The sequence below is a fragment of the Balaenoptera musculus genome, chromosome 5, assembly GCF_009873245.2.
Source record: "Balaenoptera musculus isolate JJ_BM4_2016_0621 chromosome 5, mBalMus1.pri.v3, whole genome shotgun sequence".
NCBI lineage: Eukaryota > Metazoa > Chordata > Mammalia > Artiodactyla > Balaenopteridae > Balaenoptera > Balaenoptera musculus.
This window is the reverse complement of record NC_045789.1, coordinates 92,845,020-92,866,158: the sequence shown is the minus strand read 5'-3', so window position 1 is coordinate 92,866,158 and position 21,139 is coordinate 92,845,020. Positions and strand designations below refer to the sequence as shown.

The 21,139-nt window shown below is 39.9% G+C and overlaps 1 protein-coding gene across 4 annotated transcripts in view; it reads left to right on the top strand.

Moving 5' to 3' along the window:
- The window catches only part of SLIT2 (slit guidance ligand 2), a 379,752-nt gene extending 359,545 nt beyond the window's left edge, over positions 1–20,207 (top strand). For all 4 annotated transcript variants that reach the window (XM_036853383.1, XM_036853386.1, XM_036853384.1 and 1 more), the window contains 4 exons: positions 11,453–11,607; positions 16,628–16,919; positions 17,129–17,340; positions 18,433–20,207. In XM_036853383.1, the coding sequence (XP_036709278.1) occupies positions 11,453–11,607; positions 16,628–16,919; positions 17,129–17,340; positions 18,433–18,674 (901 nt within the window). In that variant the 3' untranslated portion in view covers positions 18,675–20,207. The remainder of the gene's footprint in view (positions 1–11,452; positions 11,608–16,627; positions 16,920–17,128; positions 17,341–18,432) is intronic.
- The last annotated feature ends 932 nt before the right edge of the window (positions 20,208–21,139 follow it).

Here is a 21,139-nt window from a genome sequence, read left to right as displayed (position 1 = left end):
CAGTTACTGGTAAAGGTGAAAACAATTGCTTAATGCAGAACTGCTTCTCCTCCCTTATTGTGTCATGGGGAGGGGAGGGAATAATTTGGCTACAGCAGACTTTATGATAGGTGTGTTAGAGGCCTGACAGTAACAGACAGCATACTCAAGTTGGATAATTAAGGAGAGATTTATAAGAGGACTGTACAAAGATTGGTTGGGACAGTATAGTAATCTGGAGCTAGTAACTAGGTATACTGCTAGTGTCCATGGGCTTGAAGGAGAGAGGGGAGGCAGCAGTTATGGAAATCGATGCTCAGAAAAGGAACTGTGGAGAGGGCTGCGTGACAGGAGCTCAGGGAAGGAACCAGGGTTTTAAATACCTGATCCCAAAAATCTCCTGTACCCCTGCTTCCCTCTGGCCAAATCAGATGCCAGAAAACAAGGAACCCACTGATCTCAGTAATATAGCTCACACATGAGCCTCCCAGGGCTCAGAGCAGGCTGAAGACAGGTGGAGAGTAGCCCTAGAGAAACAGCTGCAGGATACCCAGCACAGGGACAAATTTAAAGTTACTATTCATGCAACACATATTTATCGAGCGCCTACTGTGCGCCAGGCACTGTTCTAAGCTTTCAGCAACAGAGCTCCTGCCCTTAGGAAGCTTACACGTAATAAGCCAAGGGACAGCTACAAGATGTGTATTATCTGATCATCCTGTTGGAAGTTTTCTAATAATATTATGGTATTGATGATATATTGAAGACGTGAATGGGGTGGGATTTTCCTGAAAGTGTGCTTTTTGCATAAGACTAACCTTCAGAGCCCCTCTGTTGCATCTCAACACCAATCACCCTGCAGACAAGTTACCTAGTTGATTTCTTCATGTGTACAAATAACTGCTACCATTTAGAGAAAGGTCACAAAGTCATAGGCAGTCCGTTTTTCCAGGCAGATATCTTAAATGAACTGAACTGGCTAATTGCAAGAAAAGAATATTCTCTCATCCTTTTATTCTTGAAAAGATTTTAAGCTTTTAGAGAAGCACTCCCCTGTTACAGATAGCCTTGGTGTTGGCAGTACAATAGGAGTGGTTGTGACCGGAGTGCACTAAAAGCAAATCTTTGTCAAAACAGGACTAGACTACATCTGCTCAGGTCTCCCTGAACGCTGCCATGTGAAAATGTGGGCCCAGGTTTTGCCAGAACTTGTGATTTTTCAAGAAAAGACAGAAATTTGGCTTTTTTAAATATAAAGTTTTCCCTCCTTCAGTATGGATTCACACTTTTTTTAAATACCATATGTGGCAGACAAAACACATTTGTAGCCCAAACATGCTGGGTAAAAGTTTGTGGGCATTGATGGAGACATAAAATGGAGATACTGGCCTTTATGATCTTGATATTATACTTATATATTTTCAGTGTGCTTCACATGTTAATCTTTCATAACAGTTCTGGGAAATTGGATGCCCATTGTAGCCATGAATGGAATTCAGTTAGTCCTTTTGGTGGTAAGCTAACCCACTTGGGAATATTTAGAGCATGGAAACAAACACATAATTATTGGTTTCCAAGCAGAATACAATAGTTACTTCATCTCTAAATGGTGATGAATTAGTGCCAGTATTTTAAATGTTGCTAGGCCTTAAATGTTATAGCCTCAATTTGTTTCAGCTCATAAAAAGATTTCAGAATATTGATCTTATGGTTCATTTTTGGTATTTTGTGTGTTTGTTTTGTTTTATGCAATGAAACAGCATAGAACTGTCAGGAACCATAGTAAAAGTTCTTGGAGTTGACTTATTAAAGCTAGTGTTCACATAAAATGTACTTAAAATATTTCTAGATAAGTTGTAAAAACCCAAGTGATTATATCCAAATGAGGATTTACTCTAAAGAGCTTATTTTGAGTTTATGTTCATTACCATTTTTGCCTAACAGTAGAGTATACCCTGTAACATCTATAAAAAAGGATAATATCACATCACACACTTTTTGTTATGAACCAGAAGTAGATGTTTCTGCTTGCAGACCATCTAATGGAGACATCTGTTATGAGGTCCAGAGCAAACATAACTTTTATTTATTTCTTGCTTTTTAGTTTGGCACAACAATCAACAAAAGTTAGCGCATTATTTTTATTTTTTTTAAAGAAATTTATTTATTTATTTATTTGTGGCTGCATTGGGTCGTTACTGCACGCGGGCTTTCTCTAGTTGCAGTGAGCGGGGGCTACTCTTCGTTGCGGTGCACGGGCTTCTCATTGTAGTGGCTTCTCTTGTTGCGGAGCACGGGCTCTAGGCATGTGGGCTTCAGTAGTTGTGGCACGTGGGCTCAATAGTTGTGGCTCGTGGACTCAGTAGTTGTGGCTCGCAGGCTTAGTTGCTCCACGGTGTGTGGGATCTTCCCGGAGCAGGGATCAAACCTGTGTCCCCTGCATTGGCAGGCGGATTCTTAACCACTGTGCCACCAGGTAAGTCCCAGTGCATTATTATTTTTTTTTAATTATTTATTTATTTATTTATTTTTGGCTGTGTTGGGTCTTCGTTTCTGTGCGAGGGCTTCCTTTAGCTGCGGCAAGCGGGGGCCACTCTTCATCGCGGTGCACGGGACTCTCACTATCGTGGCCTCTCTTGTAGCGGAGCACAGGCTCCAGACGCGCAGGCTCAGTAGTTGTGGCTCACGGGCCTAGTTGCTCCGCGGCATGTGGGATCTTCCCAGACCAGGGCTCAAACCCGTGTCCCCTGCATTGGCAGGCAGATTCTCAACCACTGCGCCACCAAGGAAGCCCCCCAGTGCATTATTTTTAAGTTAAAGAAAAGAAGCAACAATCACCGAGATTTCAGATAGAGAGATGACTGATTAATTGATTGATGTGGATACAATATATGGATACTATATATATATATAATACATGAATATAGTAGTATTCCAATTGACATTTTAAAATGCTTTTGTGAAATAGAGGCTACTGAGAACATTAAGTTATTTCAACACACCAGGAGAATCTAGTTTTTAACAAGTAATTATCATAGTGGCTGAGATGTATGTGCAAATCTAGGCTTGGCAATTACTGTATATAAACTTTAGCAAGGTATTTAATTTTTATGTGTTTCAGAATCCATATCTGTAAATAATAATGTAACACCTGCCCCATCAATTCACTACAAGGATTTAATTCTACACTCAGCTCTGTCCTCACTCCTCATTCACTTTGTCTTCATTCCCATCTCCCTTCTAGCATTAGAGGAAAATCTTTTTGGTGTCTCTTTCCGGAGTGTAGCAAGAGTTGAAAGTGAATCCTCTCTTCTCATACATTGACACTGGAAGTACATGTTGTTTACAATTTCTATGGAGAGCAAATTGGAAACATCTTTCCCACTACTGGGAATTTACCCTAAAGTTATACCTGTGACATAGAAATGACATACGCGCAAGGTGATTCACTGTGGCAGTGGTTGTAAAAACAAAAGTTAGGAAACAACCCAAGTTTCTAACTAAATAACTCTGGGGCAGCCACACAATGGAATGTGCTGTTAAAAAGAAAAAGGGAGTGAGAGAGGGAAGGAGGGAACAAGAAAGTTCTCTATCTATGATATTGAAAGATTTCCAAGGTCTATTGCTCAGTATAAAAAATAAAAAAAGTAAGGGAGAACAGTGTCAAAGGTGGGTAAATAAGTATATGTGTTTTATTTCCATGTACTTGCATAAGGAAAAAACTAGGGATAGAGAGGAAAGAGTGGGGCTCAGGCACAACTTGTGTATAAATACCATTTTATATCATTCTGATTGTTGAACCATTTGAATGTCATTACAACTCAATACTAAAACTGAAGTAATAGAAATAGAGCAGGTGCTCTAAAGACAATCTGCCTTGATTCAAGTCCCAGCTCTGCCATCTATTAACTGTGTGTCTTGGGCAGATTGCATAAGCTCTCTGGTCCTCACCTGGTAAATGGAAATAATAAATCATAGTTCCATCTTGGCAGGATTGTGGTAAGAATGTTATGATTTGATACATGTGGAGTATTTAGAATAAGGCATACCAAATAGTAAGCAGTACTACTAGCTGTTGGGATCATAAATTCAGAATGTCCAAAACTAAGTTCATTTCCTTTGCTTCACCCTGGTGCATTGAGAGGCATCACCAACTTCTTGGTCATCTTAGGTGAAATGAAGTTACTCTTAACCTTTTTCTTTCACCTTCAATTTGAAGTTTGTCCAAGTCTTAATTCTGCTCTTACTAATTTTCTGGCATTTATCTAAATGCCTCTATCCTTGCTTAGGCCTTATTAGAATACGTACTCTAATGAAAAGTACTACTTCTCCATCATTACAACAAAATCCATCAATAATATTGTTGCCATCAGATTTCCCGTAAGTTGCTTAATAAATATTTTGTTTGGTTGAATTAAATTTTCAAATCTTGATGTGTTTCCACTTTATATGACTTTATTAAAAATGCATCACACTAGGGAATTCCCTGGTGGTCCAGTGGTTAGGACTCAGCGCTTTCACTGCCGAGGGCCCGGGTTCAATCCCTGGTCAGGGAACTAAGATCCCACAAGCCACATGGCGTGGCCAAAAAAAAATCACACTGGTGTTTTAAAAGGGGATATTTTTACATATCCTTACATCAGAGAATTTGTTTGAGTTCAGTTAATTGCATGATTTTATGTTATATAAGATTTACCTTGGTAAAACTTTGTTTTCCAAATTATGCAATATTTAATGTGCTATTGCAGCATCGCATATGGGAGTAATGTCATATATCAGGTGCCTCGTTTCAATTGCCTGGTTAATTTTCAACACTGATGGAAATGGATTTTGTTTATTTTAGTAAAGTGAAATCTGTTAAATTAGGGGAAACTGTCATCCATTATTATTGTTTCTATTATAGTATATTTTTTGGTTTAAAATGTTTGATCTTATGCCCTACCAGCTCCCAGCTGTTCCAGGTCCCAGCCATTTGAGTGGTCCTGGCTGAGACCCTAGACCCTGGGAACAAAGATGTTCTTTCCCACTGTACCACGTCTAAATTTCAGAGCCTCAAAACCAAAAAGAAAAGGAAAAAAAAATTAAAAAATAAAATGTTTGACCTTAGATGTCAATTATTGTCTCAAACAAATTGATGTGAGAACTATTATTTCATGGAATTATGTTTATAGGTAGTAGTTAACAAAGATGTACGTTTAAGAAAACCCAAATGTAGTAATTGTTTATTTTCCAGTAGAACTAAAGTGGCATGCACATTGTCTCATTTTACTTCTTACGTCTGAGAGAAGATCGTGGTTTCCTGTAGACATGTGTACTGCTAACAGTGCCAGGCATACAGGCAGTGGTGTAGAGCCAGCACCAGAATCACCTGAAAGGTGTGTTAAAATACAGAGTACTGGGCTCCACCTCTAGTTTGTGATTCAGATCTCAGATAAGCCCCAGATGTTCATTTCTACAAGTTTCCAGGTGATGCTCTGATCCAGGGACCACAATTTGAGAACCGTTTATGGAAAAGGAATGTATTTGAGCTGTGCTCTGAGAGCTAACGGTGTGCATCACTTCTCACATCCAAGTTCCAAGACCTCTGTTTGATGCGGCCTTGTTGAGAGTAATTTCTGCCATAGTAATCAGCAAATGCTACAAATCCAGACTCATTCTTTTTACAGAGAGCCAGTTGTTAAACATTTGCCTGCACCCTGCTAAGAGATCTAATCAGCAGCAACAAAGACGATGTTAGCAGCCCAACAAGTGAATGAATGTAGAATACAGCACACAAGCCTAATTGTTATAGTGCTGGGAGAATAGCATAAAGAGGGACGTGGTAGTAGTGCCATGAATGAATGAATGAATGACAGCCCAAACTTGAAGCCAACATCAGCAGTAGTCCCTCAGACAGGGATAGAGTAACACATTATTTTCTCAATTAAGCTGTTAATTGATTGCCCTTCAAAATGACTTTCTTTTCATCTAGATGGGCAGAAACTTTTTAAAAAATCGTTAATGACAATTGTATGCTTCTTTCTTTAGGTTCAAATTAATGTCATTTTCCAAACCAGATAGCTTCTTTGGAGACATAGTCGACTACTGTTTAAAAATTAAGAAATCAAAAAAAAAAAAAAATTAAGAAATCAGGTGCACACGTTACAAAGGTACAGTACTGTACCATGCCTTCATCAGTTTCAGTATTCAGGGAACCTGCACAACTTCAGGGGACTTTCCCCTGCAGACTGTTAGGTTGGTTGGCTACACAGTCTTTGGGTTATGCAACTTACAAGCTTATGTTAGGAAAAAAAAAAAAAGAATTAGTCTCATTGGAAAGACAGACCATTTCCAAGATAAACACTCAGCCATTCTTGACATGCTGTATGAGAAGGCACCACTTTTTATCAGCTTCACAACTTTGAGCAATTTACCTCACCATTACAACCATTTTGCACCCAGACAACCATTCTGTTTTTCACTTTCCGTCCAGTATTCAATAAATTACATGAGATAGTCAACACTTTGTTATAGAATAGGCTTTATGTTAGATGATTTTGGCAAACTGTAAGCCAGTGTAAGTGTTCTGAGCATGCTTAAGGCAGGCTAGGCTAAGCTATTATGTTCAGTAGATTAAGGGCATTAAGTGCATTTCTTTTAAGTGCATTTTTGACTTACCATATTTTCAATTTACAGTGGGTTAATTGGGACTTAAGCCCATCATAAGTTCAGGAAGATCTGTAATTTGCTTCAAAATGCAACTTTACTTGATAAATTATTTTATAAAACGTTCTTCTGAAAACTCTTATGCTAATACATAAATACCTTTAATCTCACTTGGCTTCCCATTCATTCCACTCAAAGAAGTGGGCAGGGAAATTTTTTATTAGCATCCACACTTCACAAATGAAGCATCTGTAGCCCAGAGATATCAAAATGAGGTGGCCAGTTGAATTTGTCTAGTTTTTTATTCCTATTCTATTGCACAGAATATGCCAACAAATACTTGGCAAAAAAGCAGGAGTTCACATAAGCAAAGTGAACTATTTATCTTTACTCCACTGAAATACCTTAAGATTTACAATGTAGATAGAAATATAACAATATCATTGTTAATGAGTCCTGAAGACATAAAGACAATCAAAGACAATTTAGAGCCACTCTTCTTTTAAGCCCCAAGTTTTTAAACTCTTTTTCTATAGCAAACCAAGAAACAATTGAGTAACGGCTTTGTTTTCACACATCCATTTGGAAATCCAAGAAAACAAAATCTCAGGTAATAGATGAGTGTAGTAAAACTGAATTACGTAATAAAGGTAGTAAATGCAATTTATGTTCCTAGTGGAAAGACTCACTGTTAAGTGGTTCACTTGCGACTTTTGTGAGTCATGGAGTATATAGTTCCCTAGGGAGTAGTGAAAGAGTGTTTGTCAGTACTTGTCAGGACCCAAAAGGATGTTACACATCGCAGGTGGATAGGTAGGAGATGACCGTGATAGACTGTAAAATCGATGATGGCTTAGTTTTATTCTGCAACAACTGGTGTGTCAATCACTGCTTTTATTTTGAAAGGGTATATAGACAAAGGACTCCTGGGCAACCCCCAGATCTCTGGCTTTAGGAGACAGCATGAAACACCAATTTAGAATACTCTTAGCTCTGCCATATTCTCTTCAGGCCCCATACACACAGTATCATCTTAAAACCAAAGAATCTAAAAATATTAATTTCACAATACTTATCTGTTAAAAACCTGGGCAAGGCCTCACTTAATTCTGAGAAATATAAACCGAATTAAGCTCAGTGGTAACTCTTACCAAGTTCTGGAATCATCAGATTAGACATTGAAAGCTTTTGGGAGGAGAAAAGTGTAGTCAGTCTGAACTTCACTTATAATTGGGAAAAGAGAAGCCAAAAACAGGTTTCAAATCTGTATATCTCATATGCGTTCAATGATTTTTAGTAAATGTACCAACTTGTGCAACGATCATATAAGATTTTTTTCCATAGAACTTTATTCCTGGGCTGTTTGGGAGAGAAATCATCTATTAAAGGCTGGCTAGTGGTGAGAACAAACACATGCCATTTGTACAGTACTAGATACTCTTCAGGTTTTTTATTTTAAAAGTGATGAATAATAGTTAAAAGCACATACTCTAGAACCAGACAGCCTGGCTTCAAATCTGTTTAGCCACTGGCTGTGCCATCTTGGGTTCCCTAAGTGCCCAAATTTAGAGTTGTGAGTCTTAAATGAGTTGTTAGTGCATGTGAAGTTGACCCATAGTAGGTGCTGTGCAATTCTTTGATCTTATTACTTGCATTTCCCTAGTGAGGAGAAGAAAGCAGAGAAAAAGTAACTGAAGTCACAGTAACTCAGTGTCTCACATCTAACAGGAGCTAGGATAAGCTGAGCAAGACTTACCTCCCAACATTATCTTTCAGGATATCACCACTGAAAATTCCAAATTTTTTAATAAAATGCATCTTTTGGATGTCCTGTCCTAAGTATGCCTGAAGGATCTTGACTATCTATAACTGTAATCCAACTAGTATTACTAAATAAACTCTATATGTTATTCTTAATACAACTCCCCTATCTTTAATTTACTTAACATACATTTATTGAGCATCTACTATTTACCAGACACTACTGGATACATTAAGGAAGAAATAAATAAATAATACAGGGCCCCTGATTTAAAGGAGCTTACAATTAGTGGGAGTTAAAGACATGTACTCAGGAAAAAAAAAAAAAAAAAAAAGGAAGAAAGAAAGAAAAAAAAAAAAAAAGGAATAAAAGAGTAGGAAGTAAAATGAGTTAATAATGAAACTACTTACCTCCAGCTTCCCAGCTGAAACACTGCTTTAGAGTGTGCAGAACTTTAAAGGTATTAAACCTTTCAGTTACACTGCACCAAACACCATCATCAACAATGACATACCTAGATCGATTGCCTAAGACTGATGTGTGACCAAGAACCAGTTCCCTAGTACAAATGAGTCTTTTTCTTTGCAACTGTAAAGGGAAAAGGGGGGCCCCATTATTAATATTTATAAATTAAATAAGGTCATGGTTCACAGAGCATTCATATAAAACCACTTAAAGAGTTGTATATGATGACAAAGGAAAAAGCAATTGACTACCACCTTCTCTATGTATATCTTTATATTAATGTTTTACTTAAAACTTCTAATAATTTGAATATGTCCCCAAAGAAGTTATTATATTTCTGCCAATCTTTAGCATTATCTTATAATTAATATTAAAAATAAAGCCTGACTAATTTCTTCTTGAAGAAGATTCTGAAGTAGTATTGGATTATTTATATGATGACAGTGGTGGTGGTGGTAGTGATGATGACGGTGGTGATACTAATATCTAGCGTTTAACTTTGCACTTTCTATAGGCTAGATGTTTTGTTCTGCATTATAAAAAAACATTTCATAGGGATAGACCTCAAATTAACCATAGGAGGGGGGAATATTTGTTAGCATTTACTGAAGAGAAGATTGAAGTTTATTAGCAATTAAGTTACTTATCTAAGGTCAAACATTTAATAAATGCAAGACCAGCATTCAAATCCAGGCTTATCTGATTCTAAAATCTGTATGTTTAACCAGTAGTTGGTATTATTTAAGACCACTAACAGCTGGTATGCAACTTTATTTAGAAAGTATTTTCCTTGTATATTGTTTCCTCTGTTGATTTTAGTGGCATCAAGTGTTGGGATAATTAAATGTGTAAAAGACAAAAATATTGATTGGCACATCTAACATTTATTTTTTTAAAGATGATATCTGAAACAGGTTATTAAAAATTCCTGCACACGTGGACACTTTTAACTACTTAACACCAGAGAACTTGAGGTGTTTTCACAGCTCTGCAGAATGGCTTATATTGTTGTCAAATCACAAAAACATTTTATTTCATGTCGGCAAACAATGGAATAAGATTAGACTCCTGTGGTGAGAACCATGAAGAAATATCTATACATTTTTCTGTTATTTTCCAGGCTTGACATATTTGCAAACTTAAATATCAGTGCCTGGAAATTTAAGCAATCATCTTGCATAGGGAGTATTAGGTATTCACGATCCTCCTTATAATATGTTCCCATATTTCCCTTTTTGAGCCCTTTTTCCAATCTTTCGAGTCAACATCTCAGTATATTAGTTCTTTCATATTCGCTCTTGATCCTGTTTTCTTTGTTGCTCCTGTTTCATTTGTCCTGTTTGCATCTTTGCCTGATGTAACACTTGTGTTAGATTGACAGCTACCCTTTAAAACCTTACAGCACCTACCTGCTAATTGCACCCAGCTTCATTTTCAATTGTCGTTTTCCGTTTACCTGTTTCTTAGTCTCTTTGTTTTTGTCCATTTTATGAATTTCCATAAGCCCTCTCAAATTTTTAAGAAGGCAGATGTAATGATTGTTGGACCTATCCCTTTAAAGTTATAGAAGAGAAATTGAAGAACCTTTGTCATCACTAGACTCCCTAGATATGACTATGTTAAGCATTCTATTTAATCCGTTATTCCCACCTCTCCACTGAGCGTAATCATCTTCACAGTAATATCATTTGATGGACATCCTTCTGAAAAATGCAAAGAAAGTGAGAGTATATTATCAATTAACAAATTTCAAAAAGTGCAGTGATCCTGCCAAGTTGGTTCTTCCTGCATTTATATGTATGTTTGATTCTGATAAGTATTGCTGTGTAGTGCTTAAGAGTGCAGAGACCAATGATCCCCTAAGATCAATGTCTAAAAAGTATATTTGGCACAGGTATAAGTTAGTTGTCTTTTGAATACAATTAGGAGTAACAGTATCTGAACAAATGAAACTTTAGTGGCATTTAAAATCAAATGCATAAATTATGCTTTGGAATTTCTACATACTGGGAGAATGTGATTGGATAATGATAAAATGTATTCATTTCCACTTCTCCCAATGGGAGAACAAACTTATTTTGTATTTTGTATTACCCAAGAAATAAAAAATGATTATATCTCCTTGAAAATATCTATTATTTTAAAATCAACTATTGGCCTTTATCTTTATTAATGTTAAATAGGAGTATCTTTTCCCAAAAAGAGCTTATTGGAGTTTGAATTGTAACTCCTTTTTTTTTTTAATTAATTAATTAATTAATTTTTTATTTTTGGCTGTGTTGGGGCTTCGTTTCTGCGCGAGGGCTTTCTCTAGTTGCGGCGAGCGGAAGCCACTCTTCATCACGGTGCGCGGGCCTCTCACTATCGCGGCCTCTCTTGTTGCGGAGCACAGGCTCCAGACGCGCAGGCTCAGTAGTTGTGGCTCACGGGCCTAGTTGCTCCGCGGCATGTGGGATCTTCCCAGGCCAGGGCTCGAACCCGTATCCCCTGCATTGGCAGGCAGATTCTCAACCACTGCGCCACCAGGGAAGCCCGTCCTCCTTTTCTTTAATAAATATAAAATTGGAGGATCAGTTAAGTTATCTTTTTTTTTTTTAATAGCGTGGAGACGATCAATGATGGAAATTTTCACATTGTGGAACTACTCGCCCTGGATCAAAGTCTCTCCCTGTCTGTGGATGGAGGGAGCCCCAAAATCATCACCAACTTGTCAAAGCAGTCCACTTTGAATTTTGACTCCCCACTCTATGTTGGAGGTAAGCTCTTTTCCAAATTCCGTGGATTCCCAAACCCTGTGATTCTCATCACAGACTGATCCTGAAGTTGTTGATGCCTGGTGCCATGGTCATTGATCAGTCATTGAAAGATGGACAGCAAGGATAGAAAAGAAAGAGCCCTAAATGGGTGATAAGAGACCATGTTGTAACCCTGGCTCTGGGTCTAACAAAATGCGTGGTTGGAGTGGAGAAGGACATTAATGTTTCTTTTGTGTCTGTCACATACTAGGTGATTTACACATCATATAATCTAATCTTACTATTCTGGTGTACAGGAAAAAGAAAGCTGGTTAGAGGTCAAATACAGACAATGAAGAAGACAGGGAGTCAAGTGTGATGCAAACTGAGGAGCACGTGACCCACCCCAGCACTCTTAAGGAGGCGAACACTACCAGCTTCAGTTAAATGTCGCTATGCTGGAATGCCTCTTCTATCATCTGCGAACTCATGTACAGGATAGGATAATTATTAATGAAATCAAATGAATGAATGAACAAATTAAACGTACAAATTGTATTGGGGCAGCAGGAAGTACTTCTCTTTAGCTAAGACCTTATGGTGAATGAACAAGGGAGAAGGTCAGAAAGGTGGATTAGGGCCTGGAATGACAGAGTGAAGACTTGACTTTATTTTTAAGCAGCAAGAAGGCAGATGAGTAAATAGATGAGGGATAGAGCCTGAGCAAACTTCTGAAGGAGCTCAGAGGAGAAGACCTGTGATGGAGAGAGCTTGTACTTTTACCTCTATCTGGAGGAGTAAATATATACTGGAGACAGAATTTCAAATTTCAGGCAAAGGACCAAGAAAGCATATGATTTTGAATTGAGTTGCACTGAATTAAATTACATTGAATTGACTGATAAAATTAACTCATTTTACAGATAAATAAGCTAAAGTTTCTGAACAGGTCAATGTAACCAATTTCTTCACCATGACAGGTATTTTCATGAACTTCACATCATTATTTTCACAGTAACGACCTTGGGATGCTACATAAGTTTCTTAACCCCTCAAAGCCTTCCCTAAAAGCATTTTGGGAAATTTCCTGAAATTCTAGAGCACTTCTGTTTTTAATCATTTCAGCAGTAGAAAATCTGAACACTTTGATAGACTTCTGATTTTTTTTTAAAGCAGTTAAAAAGTCTTTGGTTCATTTCTGTAAATATTTATTGAGCACCTCCCATAAGCTGAGAACGAAATTAATAGGTGCATGAAGAATACAAAGCTGAAAAAGAAATATCCCTTCTGTGCCAGGGGAGTGGGGAAGGCAGTCACATCTTCATGAAACCACAATACATTTGTAATAAAAGTATCTCATATTAAGTCCATGCAGCAAGTTGACTGATCTATTTGCTTCATGGGAATCACTCTGTGGGATTCATTAACAGGCAAAAGCCGTCCATTCTTGCCTGCATTACCATGAACGGCAGTTGCTTTGGGATGGGTGAAGCAAATCACAGATGTTACCTGTGGTTGGAGAGAAAAGAAATTATATTTACTAAGCACATGCTGTGTGCTCAATGCAATGCTGCTTTTACAGTCTTAACCCTCAGAGACTTTAGGAAGTAGGTATGATTTTTTGTTTTATAATCCCTAAGGGACTTCATGGAATATGTCCAAGTTGATAGAGACCTCGTTTGAGTTCAGGTCTGTCTAACCCCAAAGCCACCTGCATTGCCACTCACCTTCTTAACAAGGAGCAGAAAAGGAAACAGTCTAAGTTCTGTGGCCTTTCATTGATTTCTGGACTTGCCCCTCACTTGATTTTATTATGCTTTCATTAGAAATCATTTCATTAAATCTTTTAAGACCCCTTTAGAATGTGGTGAAAATAATAAGTACAGAATGGGAGTGCTTGGACCAGAACATTTTTCCAAAAAGGGGAAAAAAATGTTTTAAATTAGTACTGAGAAGTGCTAATCCTTCTAAGGGTAGAGGGCCTGGAAGAATCCAGATGGTGCCTCTTTCCACTTCCAACCAGCGTCACTGCCAGAGAACACACTAGGCTCATTTCCTTCCCACTCAGAGGACAGTCTCAAGGGTAATTCGGATTTTAAAAATACAATGCAGTCCTAAGACTGCAGCCCTGAATTCTTTATGGTAAAGGCAGGAGAACCTGAATTAGCAAAGGAGAGCAAGGTAAACAAGCTCTCCTTTTTCTCAAAGTCTGCAAACAGGAACACTCCCCAAGAAAGATGGCCCAAAGGTGATGCATTCCATGCCTTAGGCCCTTGCAGGAGTATTTTCTAGCAAAACAGGGAGGCAGGTTTCCCTACCTTTGGGTTTTCAACTACCCATGATATAGGCTTTACTTAATACAAAGCAATGTAATCTTTATGTTTTTCTGTATAATAGTCCAACCAGAACATACATTACTTAAAGGGATTTTTTTTTTTAAAAAGTAAAGACCTGCACATAGAGACCCCTCCGTCCATCACAAATCTTCTCCTAATGCCCCCATTGGACAGAAGACATCAGTGTTGACAGTTGGTCCGTTTATTGCCATTTTGAAATACGTAGAGCTTGTTAAGGCTAAAAACTGTCTACTAAGTTACCTACTGTTTGATAGATTGAATTCCAGCTGTGGTCCATGGCATAGAGGAAAGGCTAAAGGAAAAAAAACATGGATCTGCTTCTGTTTTTTAGTTAAGACTTAGTTCCCTGGTCAGAAGTCTACCAAACACCTGAAAAGGTTGAGTTAAGACAGTTCTTGACTTTATGATATCCTACTGAAAGTAACTGTATGTGTGATGAATCAACATTTTCATTTACAAATTACTACAATCAAAGCTAGACCTTTATCATTGTTACTTTGGGAATAGAAGGAATACACTTACTAATTGCTTCTCCCTGCTGTGGAACTTCATGAGTCTGTAGTTAGTCTTGACATGTGCACATGTGTGTGTTGTGTGACTAATTGAAAATAGTCTTGGAAGAAGTTCTTTTTTAACCTCTGAAGAAAGGACCATAAATGTGTGGACATTAAAGTCCACATGTTTTGGATGGATGGATATGACTACGTGAGAAGAACTTACCCCCAAACAAGGAACTCCCAGTCACTAGTCCACTCCTGGAAATGGAACATTCCATCCTTTTGACTCCACTCCACAAAGCAACCCAGTTCCCAAGGCCAGACACACACAGACTAAAAACTTGAACTCATGACCTTCAAATCCTAGACACTAATTCAGTACCTGTCAAGATGTGACCAGGACCACCTGCATCAGAGTCACCTGAGCTTGCATGTTAACATTGTGATTTCTATGCCCACACCTTCATTCTGGGTTAGAATCTCAGGTGAGGAGAGATGGGGGCCTGGGAAGCTGCCTTCTCAACAGCGCCCCTATGGTGGCTCTTACGTGTGACGGGCTTGGAAACAACTGGTCTGGTCCATCCACTCATGTTACAGATGAGAAAACTAAGCCCCAGAGAGGGGAGATGACTGGCCCAAGTGCACACAGGCCAAAAATACAGACTTTGACCTCTAGCCTAGTGGTTTTGTATAAGCGGCTATCTGACTTTGGTGCCTGCTAGACCTCGAATGGAGCTCCTTCAAATGGGAAAGGAGATGCTGCCACAAGGCAGCACCCAGAGAGTAGAGTACTGTGGTTCGTGGTCTTTATAACCAACAAACCCGCTAGAGAGTGAGAGCCCTGGTCTTTTCCAGCCTCAACCCTCCAACCAGTAGCTCAGAGTCTAGTTGCAGGGATGGTGTGAGTGCTGGGGGGAAGGTCAGCTGCTCTAAAAGCCTCGGCTCCCTCCCCTCCCCCGCAGCGACCTGGATGGTTGCCTCATGTAGGACCCCATCCAGGAACTATTTCAGGGTCTGGCTTAGGCCATGGAACGATTCCGCAGTTTTGCCAGATAAGGGTTACCAGATGACCATCACTGGTGGAATATATATGTGTGTATGTGTGTATATATATATATATATATATATATATATATATATATATACACACATACACACATATATATATACATATATATATATATATATATATGTATATATATATATACACAACGATTGCAAATTCTGGTTTTGGAGGAATTTCTTTTATAGTCTTGATTTCTTGGAATAGGAAGGTTTCACTCTCTATTAGCAAGGGGGAAAAAAAGGATGTGAATGAGGTGCTGTCCTGATTGGAAGCAGGGTGAGTTTTTCAGACACTGACATCCACGGCTGAGCTTGGGACATTGCCAGTGGTGAGCTGGACCAGCTGCCAGCTTAGAATTTGGCAGGGCTGGGGTGAATGGTCCCCGTGAACCCCAGCTCTCACCCTCTGAAAATCAGGGGACTGAACCATGACCTGAGATTGGGGAAGTTTGTGTCATCGGCTTAATTCTAACCCAGTCTTACTGGAGACACTGAGCATGTCGCCGAGCTCTCTGGGCCCTGGGCCCTTCATCTTTAAGGGGCAGGATTGGTCAGGGAATCAGTCTGGCTCTAGGCTTCTGGGCTGTGTGTCCAGGTTAGGGGGTGGGTGTGGAGGTAGAAGGGAGCATGAATTCCTCCCCCATTCCCAACCTTGCTTTTAAGTACAGTGGCCCTGATTTTAGGTTTTATAGATTCATGCCTCCATATAAGGGTTTTTTATTAAAAAAAAAAAACAAAAACAAAACAGATGTTAGAAACTAAAGATTGACCGCCAGTGAACTAGGTTCTTTATTCTAGTTGTGCATTAGAATTGCCTGGAGCATCTTCCAAAAAGCAGAAACAAAGAAACACACATCCCTTCTCCCTCCCCAACTCCACCCAGATAATCTGATCAAATCCGTCTGGGCTGAGGGCCCAAGCATCAGTATTTCTCAAAGACCCAGTGTGATTCTGATGTGCAGCCAGGTTGAGAAGCGCAGGACGGGATGCTTGAGCTGCCTGGTCCTCCTAAAGAAGAGTCACGCAGACTCTTGCCCCGCTGGAAGAGCTAAGAGGGTCCGGGTGGCCACTGGCTGGGGAGCCGCCGAGGAGCGTGACCTCTGACTTGGTGTTCCCCCGCAGGCATGCCCGGGAAGAACAACGTGGCCGCAGCTCTGCGCCAGGCCCCCGGGCAGAACGGCACCAGCTTCCACGGCTGCATCCGGAACCTTTACATCAACAGCGAGCTGCAGGACTTCCGGAAGGTGCCCATGCAGACCGGCATCCTGCCCGGCTGTGAGCCGTGCCACAAGAAGGTGTGTGCCCACGGCACGTGCCAGCCCAGCAGCCAGTCCGGCTTCACCTGCGAGTGCGAGGAAGGATGGACAGGGCCCCTCTGTGACCAGAGGACCAATGACCCCTGTCTTGGAAATAAGTGAGTTTGGGCTGCTTGGTAGTTAAACCCACACACTCCAACCCTCAAAGCAAAACCCCAGAGAGGAAAGAAGGAAAGGGGGGAGTGGGGAGGGGAGAGAAAGAAGTCAGTTCATTAGCATTGTCTCCCTTATATTCCATCCATCATCCTCCCTCCATTCTTATCCTCTCCGTCTGACCCATTTCCATCCCTGCGGTCCTCCACCGTAGATGCGTCCATGGCACCTGCCTACCCATCAACGCGTTCTCCTACAGCTGCAAGTGCCTGGAGGGCCATGGGGGCGTCCTCTGTGATGAAGAGGAGGATCTGTTTAACCCCTGCCAGACGATCAAGTGTAAGCATGGGAAGTGCAGGCTCTCAGGACTGGGACAGCCCTACTGTGAATGCAGCAGTGGATACACTGGGGACAGCTGTGATCGAGGTAAGCCAACCCAGCTGGGCACCTACCTCTATCTTGGCAAAGCAAGAGGGGCCCCCATCTTTGAACAGAGAGAGAGAGAAAGGAAGACACACAGAGGGGAGTGATCTGAGGAATGCCAGATCTTTGTACTGTTTGTAGTTGCTGCTGTTGATTTACTTAACAGTGTTAGGAAGGCACAGACGTGAAATGTCCTAAACCTCCATTGCAAGATATTATACACCCTTCACAAGTCTTCTCACACTTGATTTGCTATGAAATACTACTTTCCCCTTATGCAGGAGCACATTTACTTTCCTTCTTTCTTACCTTTACCTGCTGTTCTCATCTGTATAGATTACTGATTCATCTTCTGGCACAGAGAAGAGGGTACTAATAATTCTGCTCTAGTTTTAGGACAAAATCGCCTTTGACCTTAGAATCAACCGAGGTATCACAGTAAATTATGCAGGTGAGAGGGATGGAAACAGGCTGACATTTCAGCCCACCTATTTCCTTCTCCTGTGTCTGCGTGATCAGCATGTGCTTTGCCTCCAGCTGGCAGGGATTTTGTTGTGTGTATCGGAGGGATGAGACGAGAGGAACGTGCCCATGGAGGCTTTTAGCAGATGTCTCTTTTTGAACTAGTTCATACTTGGGTAATTTATGAAGTTAGTGGAATGTTACTTGTATTAAGTAACAGATTGAATGATATTAAACTCCAGGTCTAATAAATTAAATTGCGTACTCTCTGAAACGGCGCCCTCGGTAAACAAAACCAGCTGTTAGTAGTGTAAAAACAGAAGATGTATATTTTTGCTGTAAAGGAAAAGATTTAGGAATCCAATTTCCTTGTCAGCCCAAAAGCGTAGTATTTACGGTCCACATATATCGTATTCACTTTGCTCAAAATAAAGGCCGAAAAGGAGTGTTTTTCAAAGAACTGAAGGCTGTGCCACCAGCCCATAATATGGCATATGAGCATAACACTGAAAACAGCCGTTACGAACAAGAAGCAAAAGCAGTGTCTCCTGAACTGAGTTGTAGATTCACGGCCACTTCGCACGACTTACAGCGACTGCCCTTAAACTGCTTGTGCTTTTTGTTCTTTTCTAGAAATCTCTTGTCGAGGGGAGCGGATAAGAGATTATTACCAAAAGCAGCAGGGCTATGCCGCTTGCCAAACAACTAAGAAGGTCTCCCGGCTGGAATGCAGAGGGGGGTGTGCAGGCGGGCAGTGCTGCGGACCTCTGAGGAGCAAGCGACGGAAATACGCTTTCGAATGCACTGACGGGTCATCGTTTGTGGACGAGGTTGAGAAGGTGGTGAAGTGTGGCTGCGTCCACTGCGCCTCCTAAACCACGTCCCTGGCAGCTTTGGTCTTTGGAAAATGTTGTATACTTCTTGACCCTGTTGGACTCACGAATGCTTCATAGTGGAAATAATTGAAATATATTGTAAAATACAGAACAGACTTATTTTTATTATGAGAATGAAGACTTTTTTTCTGCATTTAGAAAAAAAAAAAGAAATGCTTGAACTAAAGCTTCCCCAACACTGGAGAAGTATAAAGAATGATACACCTGAAGGCATTAGAACAACGATGGAAACCATGGTTAACTTGGATTCATCTTCGTAACTTGCTGGAGACCAGCAGAAGCACATACCCAGCGGAGAGACGAGGTTCTCTCTGCTGATGTGAAGTTGCCCAGAGCATTATCCCCTGTGCCCTGGTTTGCATCTACGCAGTTCATGAGGACAGACCAAGCACATGTGTGTGAGTGAGGGTGCAAGGCAGATGAATGGAACTCCAGCATTCACAGCCAGAATGAATGGATGAGAAATATTTTGTGCAAAATATAAAGTATCCTGAAGACCTGGGTTCCATTCATCAGAGGAGACGAGAGTGCTAAAATAAATTTTATCTTCTTTTTAAACGTCAGCATGTTAGCAGGAGAAGCACACAAAAGTGTTTATCTACCGTTTTCCAGTATTAATTTTTTGTAATATAAATGACAAAGGAGATGATAAAGAACCAATAGATTATTGATAAATAAATTAGTAATAATATGAATTTTTGTTTCTATGAGTTCTAAACAGCCCTATACAGTATTCAGTTTCAATGAGAAATATTTATTGTATCAAAGTACGTTGTACTTAACATTCTAGGCCATCCTTTTGCTGTTCCTCAATGCTTTAATATATATTAATTTATAATTGTCCTGATATTTTTGTACATTTTTCAAACTTAAAAATCAGGATTCTTTTGTGGTTTTTTTGGCAATAGTACTAACATAGGGTGTTATCTTGGGATAAATATGTGTTGATCTGTTTGTTTACCTTGACATCTGACCACTGGTGTCACTGACCTACTGGCCTCATTCAGGACACCTGCAGAGGGTATGTAAAGTCTATGCCTGAGACGGTCATTGTACAGAAAGAAGCGCCCCCCCCTGCAGCGTGTCCTCACAGAACAGAAATGGTGTGTAGCAATCGACACTAGAAAAGTAGATCTTTTACAAGTTAATTATTTCCTCGACTTTTTTTGCCCTTTTACCGGGGGTGGGGCGGGGAGAGAAAAGGCTGTCATGTCAAGAACTGTGATTTTTTTTTCCCCAAACAATAAAGCTCCTTGATTACCTTAATGTTCCCATGTTAACATGTTTGCTGCTGAATTACAATGTAGAATTGATAAGGATTTATAGTGGACCGTGCTCTTCCCTCATTAAAATCCCAGGGTACCCTGTAAAGATGCAGATGTTTCTTTCCAAAAACATTTTTACAAAGAAAACTAAACGTACATGTATAATTCAGTGTGCTTTGTCTTTCTCCAGACTAATATCAGTTACACTACTGATGTTTGTAAATTAAACAGATATTTACTTCATTAACAGCTTGTTGGTTTTCTTAGAAACTGCACAGTATTTAGAGTCTCCTCCTTAAGAATTTCTTAATCAAGGTGATACCAAAAGAACAGGGAGGGAAACCTATACCTTTTTGTTGCCAGAAATTGGCTTGAGATCAGCATACTGTCACATCTGGGTACTTTGGGATGGCCACATGAAAGAGATGGAGAAAAGAACACATTCTTGGCTAAGAAAAACAGTGCATATTCAATTAATTTTTCCCCCAAAATATTATAAGATGAAATCTAACTCAACCAAAATGGTATTTTCCTTTTTGCTGTTCTTTTCCCCTCAATTAGATCCAGATGGAAAATAACACAAGAAAAAGAGAACTTTTCTCCAAAGGTGCTGTCAGGCAAGGGTTGGTAATAGCTAGATATACCATCCAGAACAGGAAAATGACACTGACTGGGTGGGATATTAATCCTCACCCACCAGCTAAGAGTTCTTCATTTCCCTGTAAGAAAATCATGTGTGCGTGAACTCACGTGGACACGCATGTGCACACGCACGCGTGCACACACACACACTGCTGTTTCACAGACACAAATGTCCAATCATTTATTCACTCTTGTTTAAAATGTCTACATTTTAATTATATAAATATTATGCAGTCATTGTAAACCATTTATTCCTGTTGGTTGCTTCTTTTCTTCAAGGGTTTACGTTATCTTAATAGTCATTGTTTTCTGAGGGCTTATTATATGGCAGGTGCTATGCCATGGGCTTTATATGAAATATTCATCTCCCACTACAAGCCTGTGGGATTTTTATGCTGCTTGTTTTCCACAGGCATAAACAGCTCGAAAACAGAGGAGCTGAATTCCAGCTCAGGCCCTTCAGATCACGTGGTCTATGTTCAAGAGGTAAAGGTAGAAGCTCAGTAATTACTACCCTCTACTAAGGGACTTTTAAGC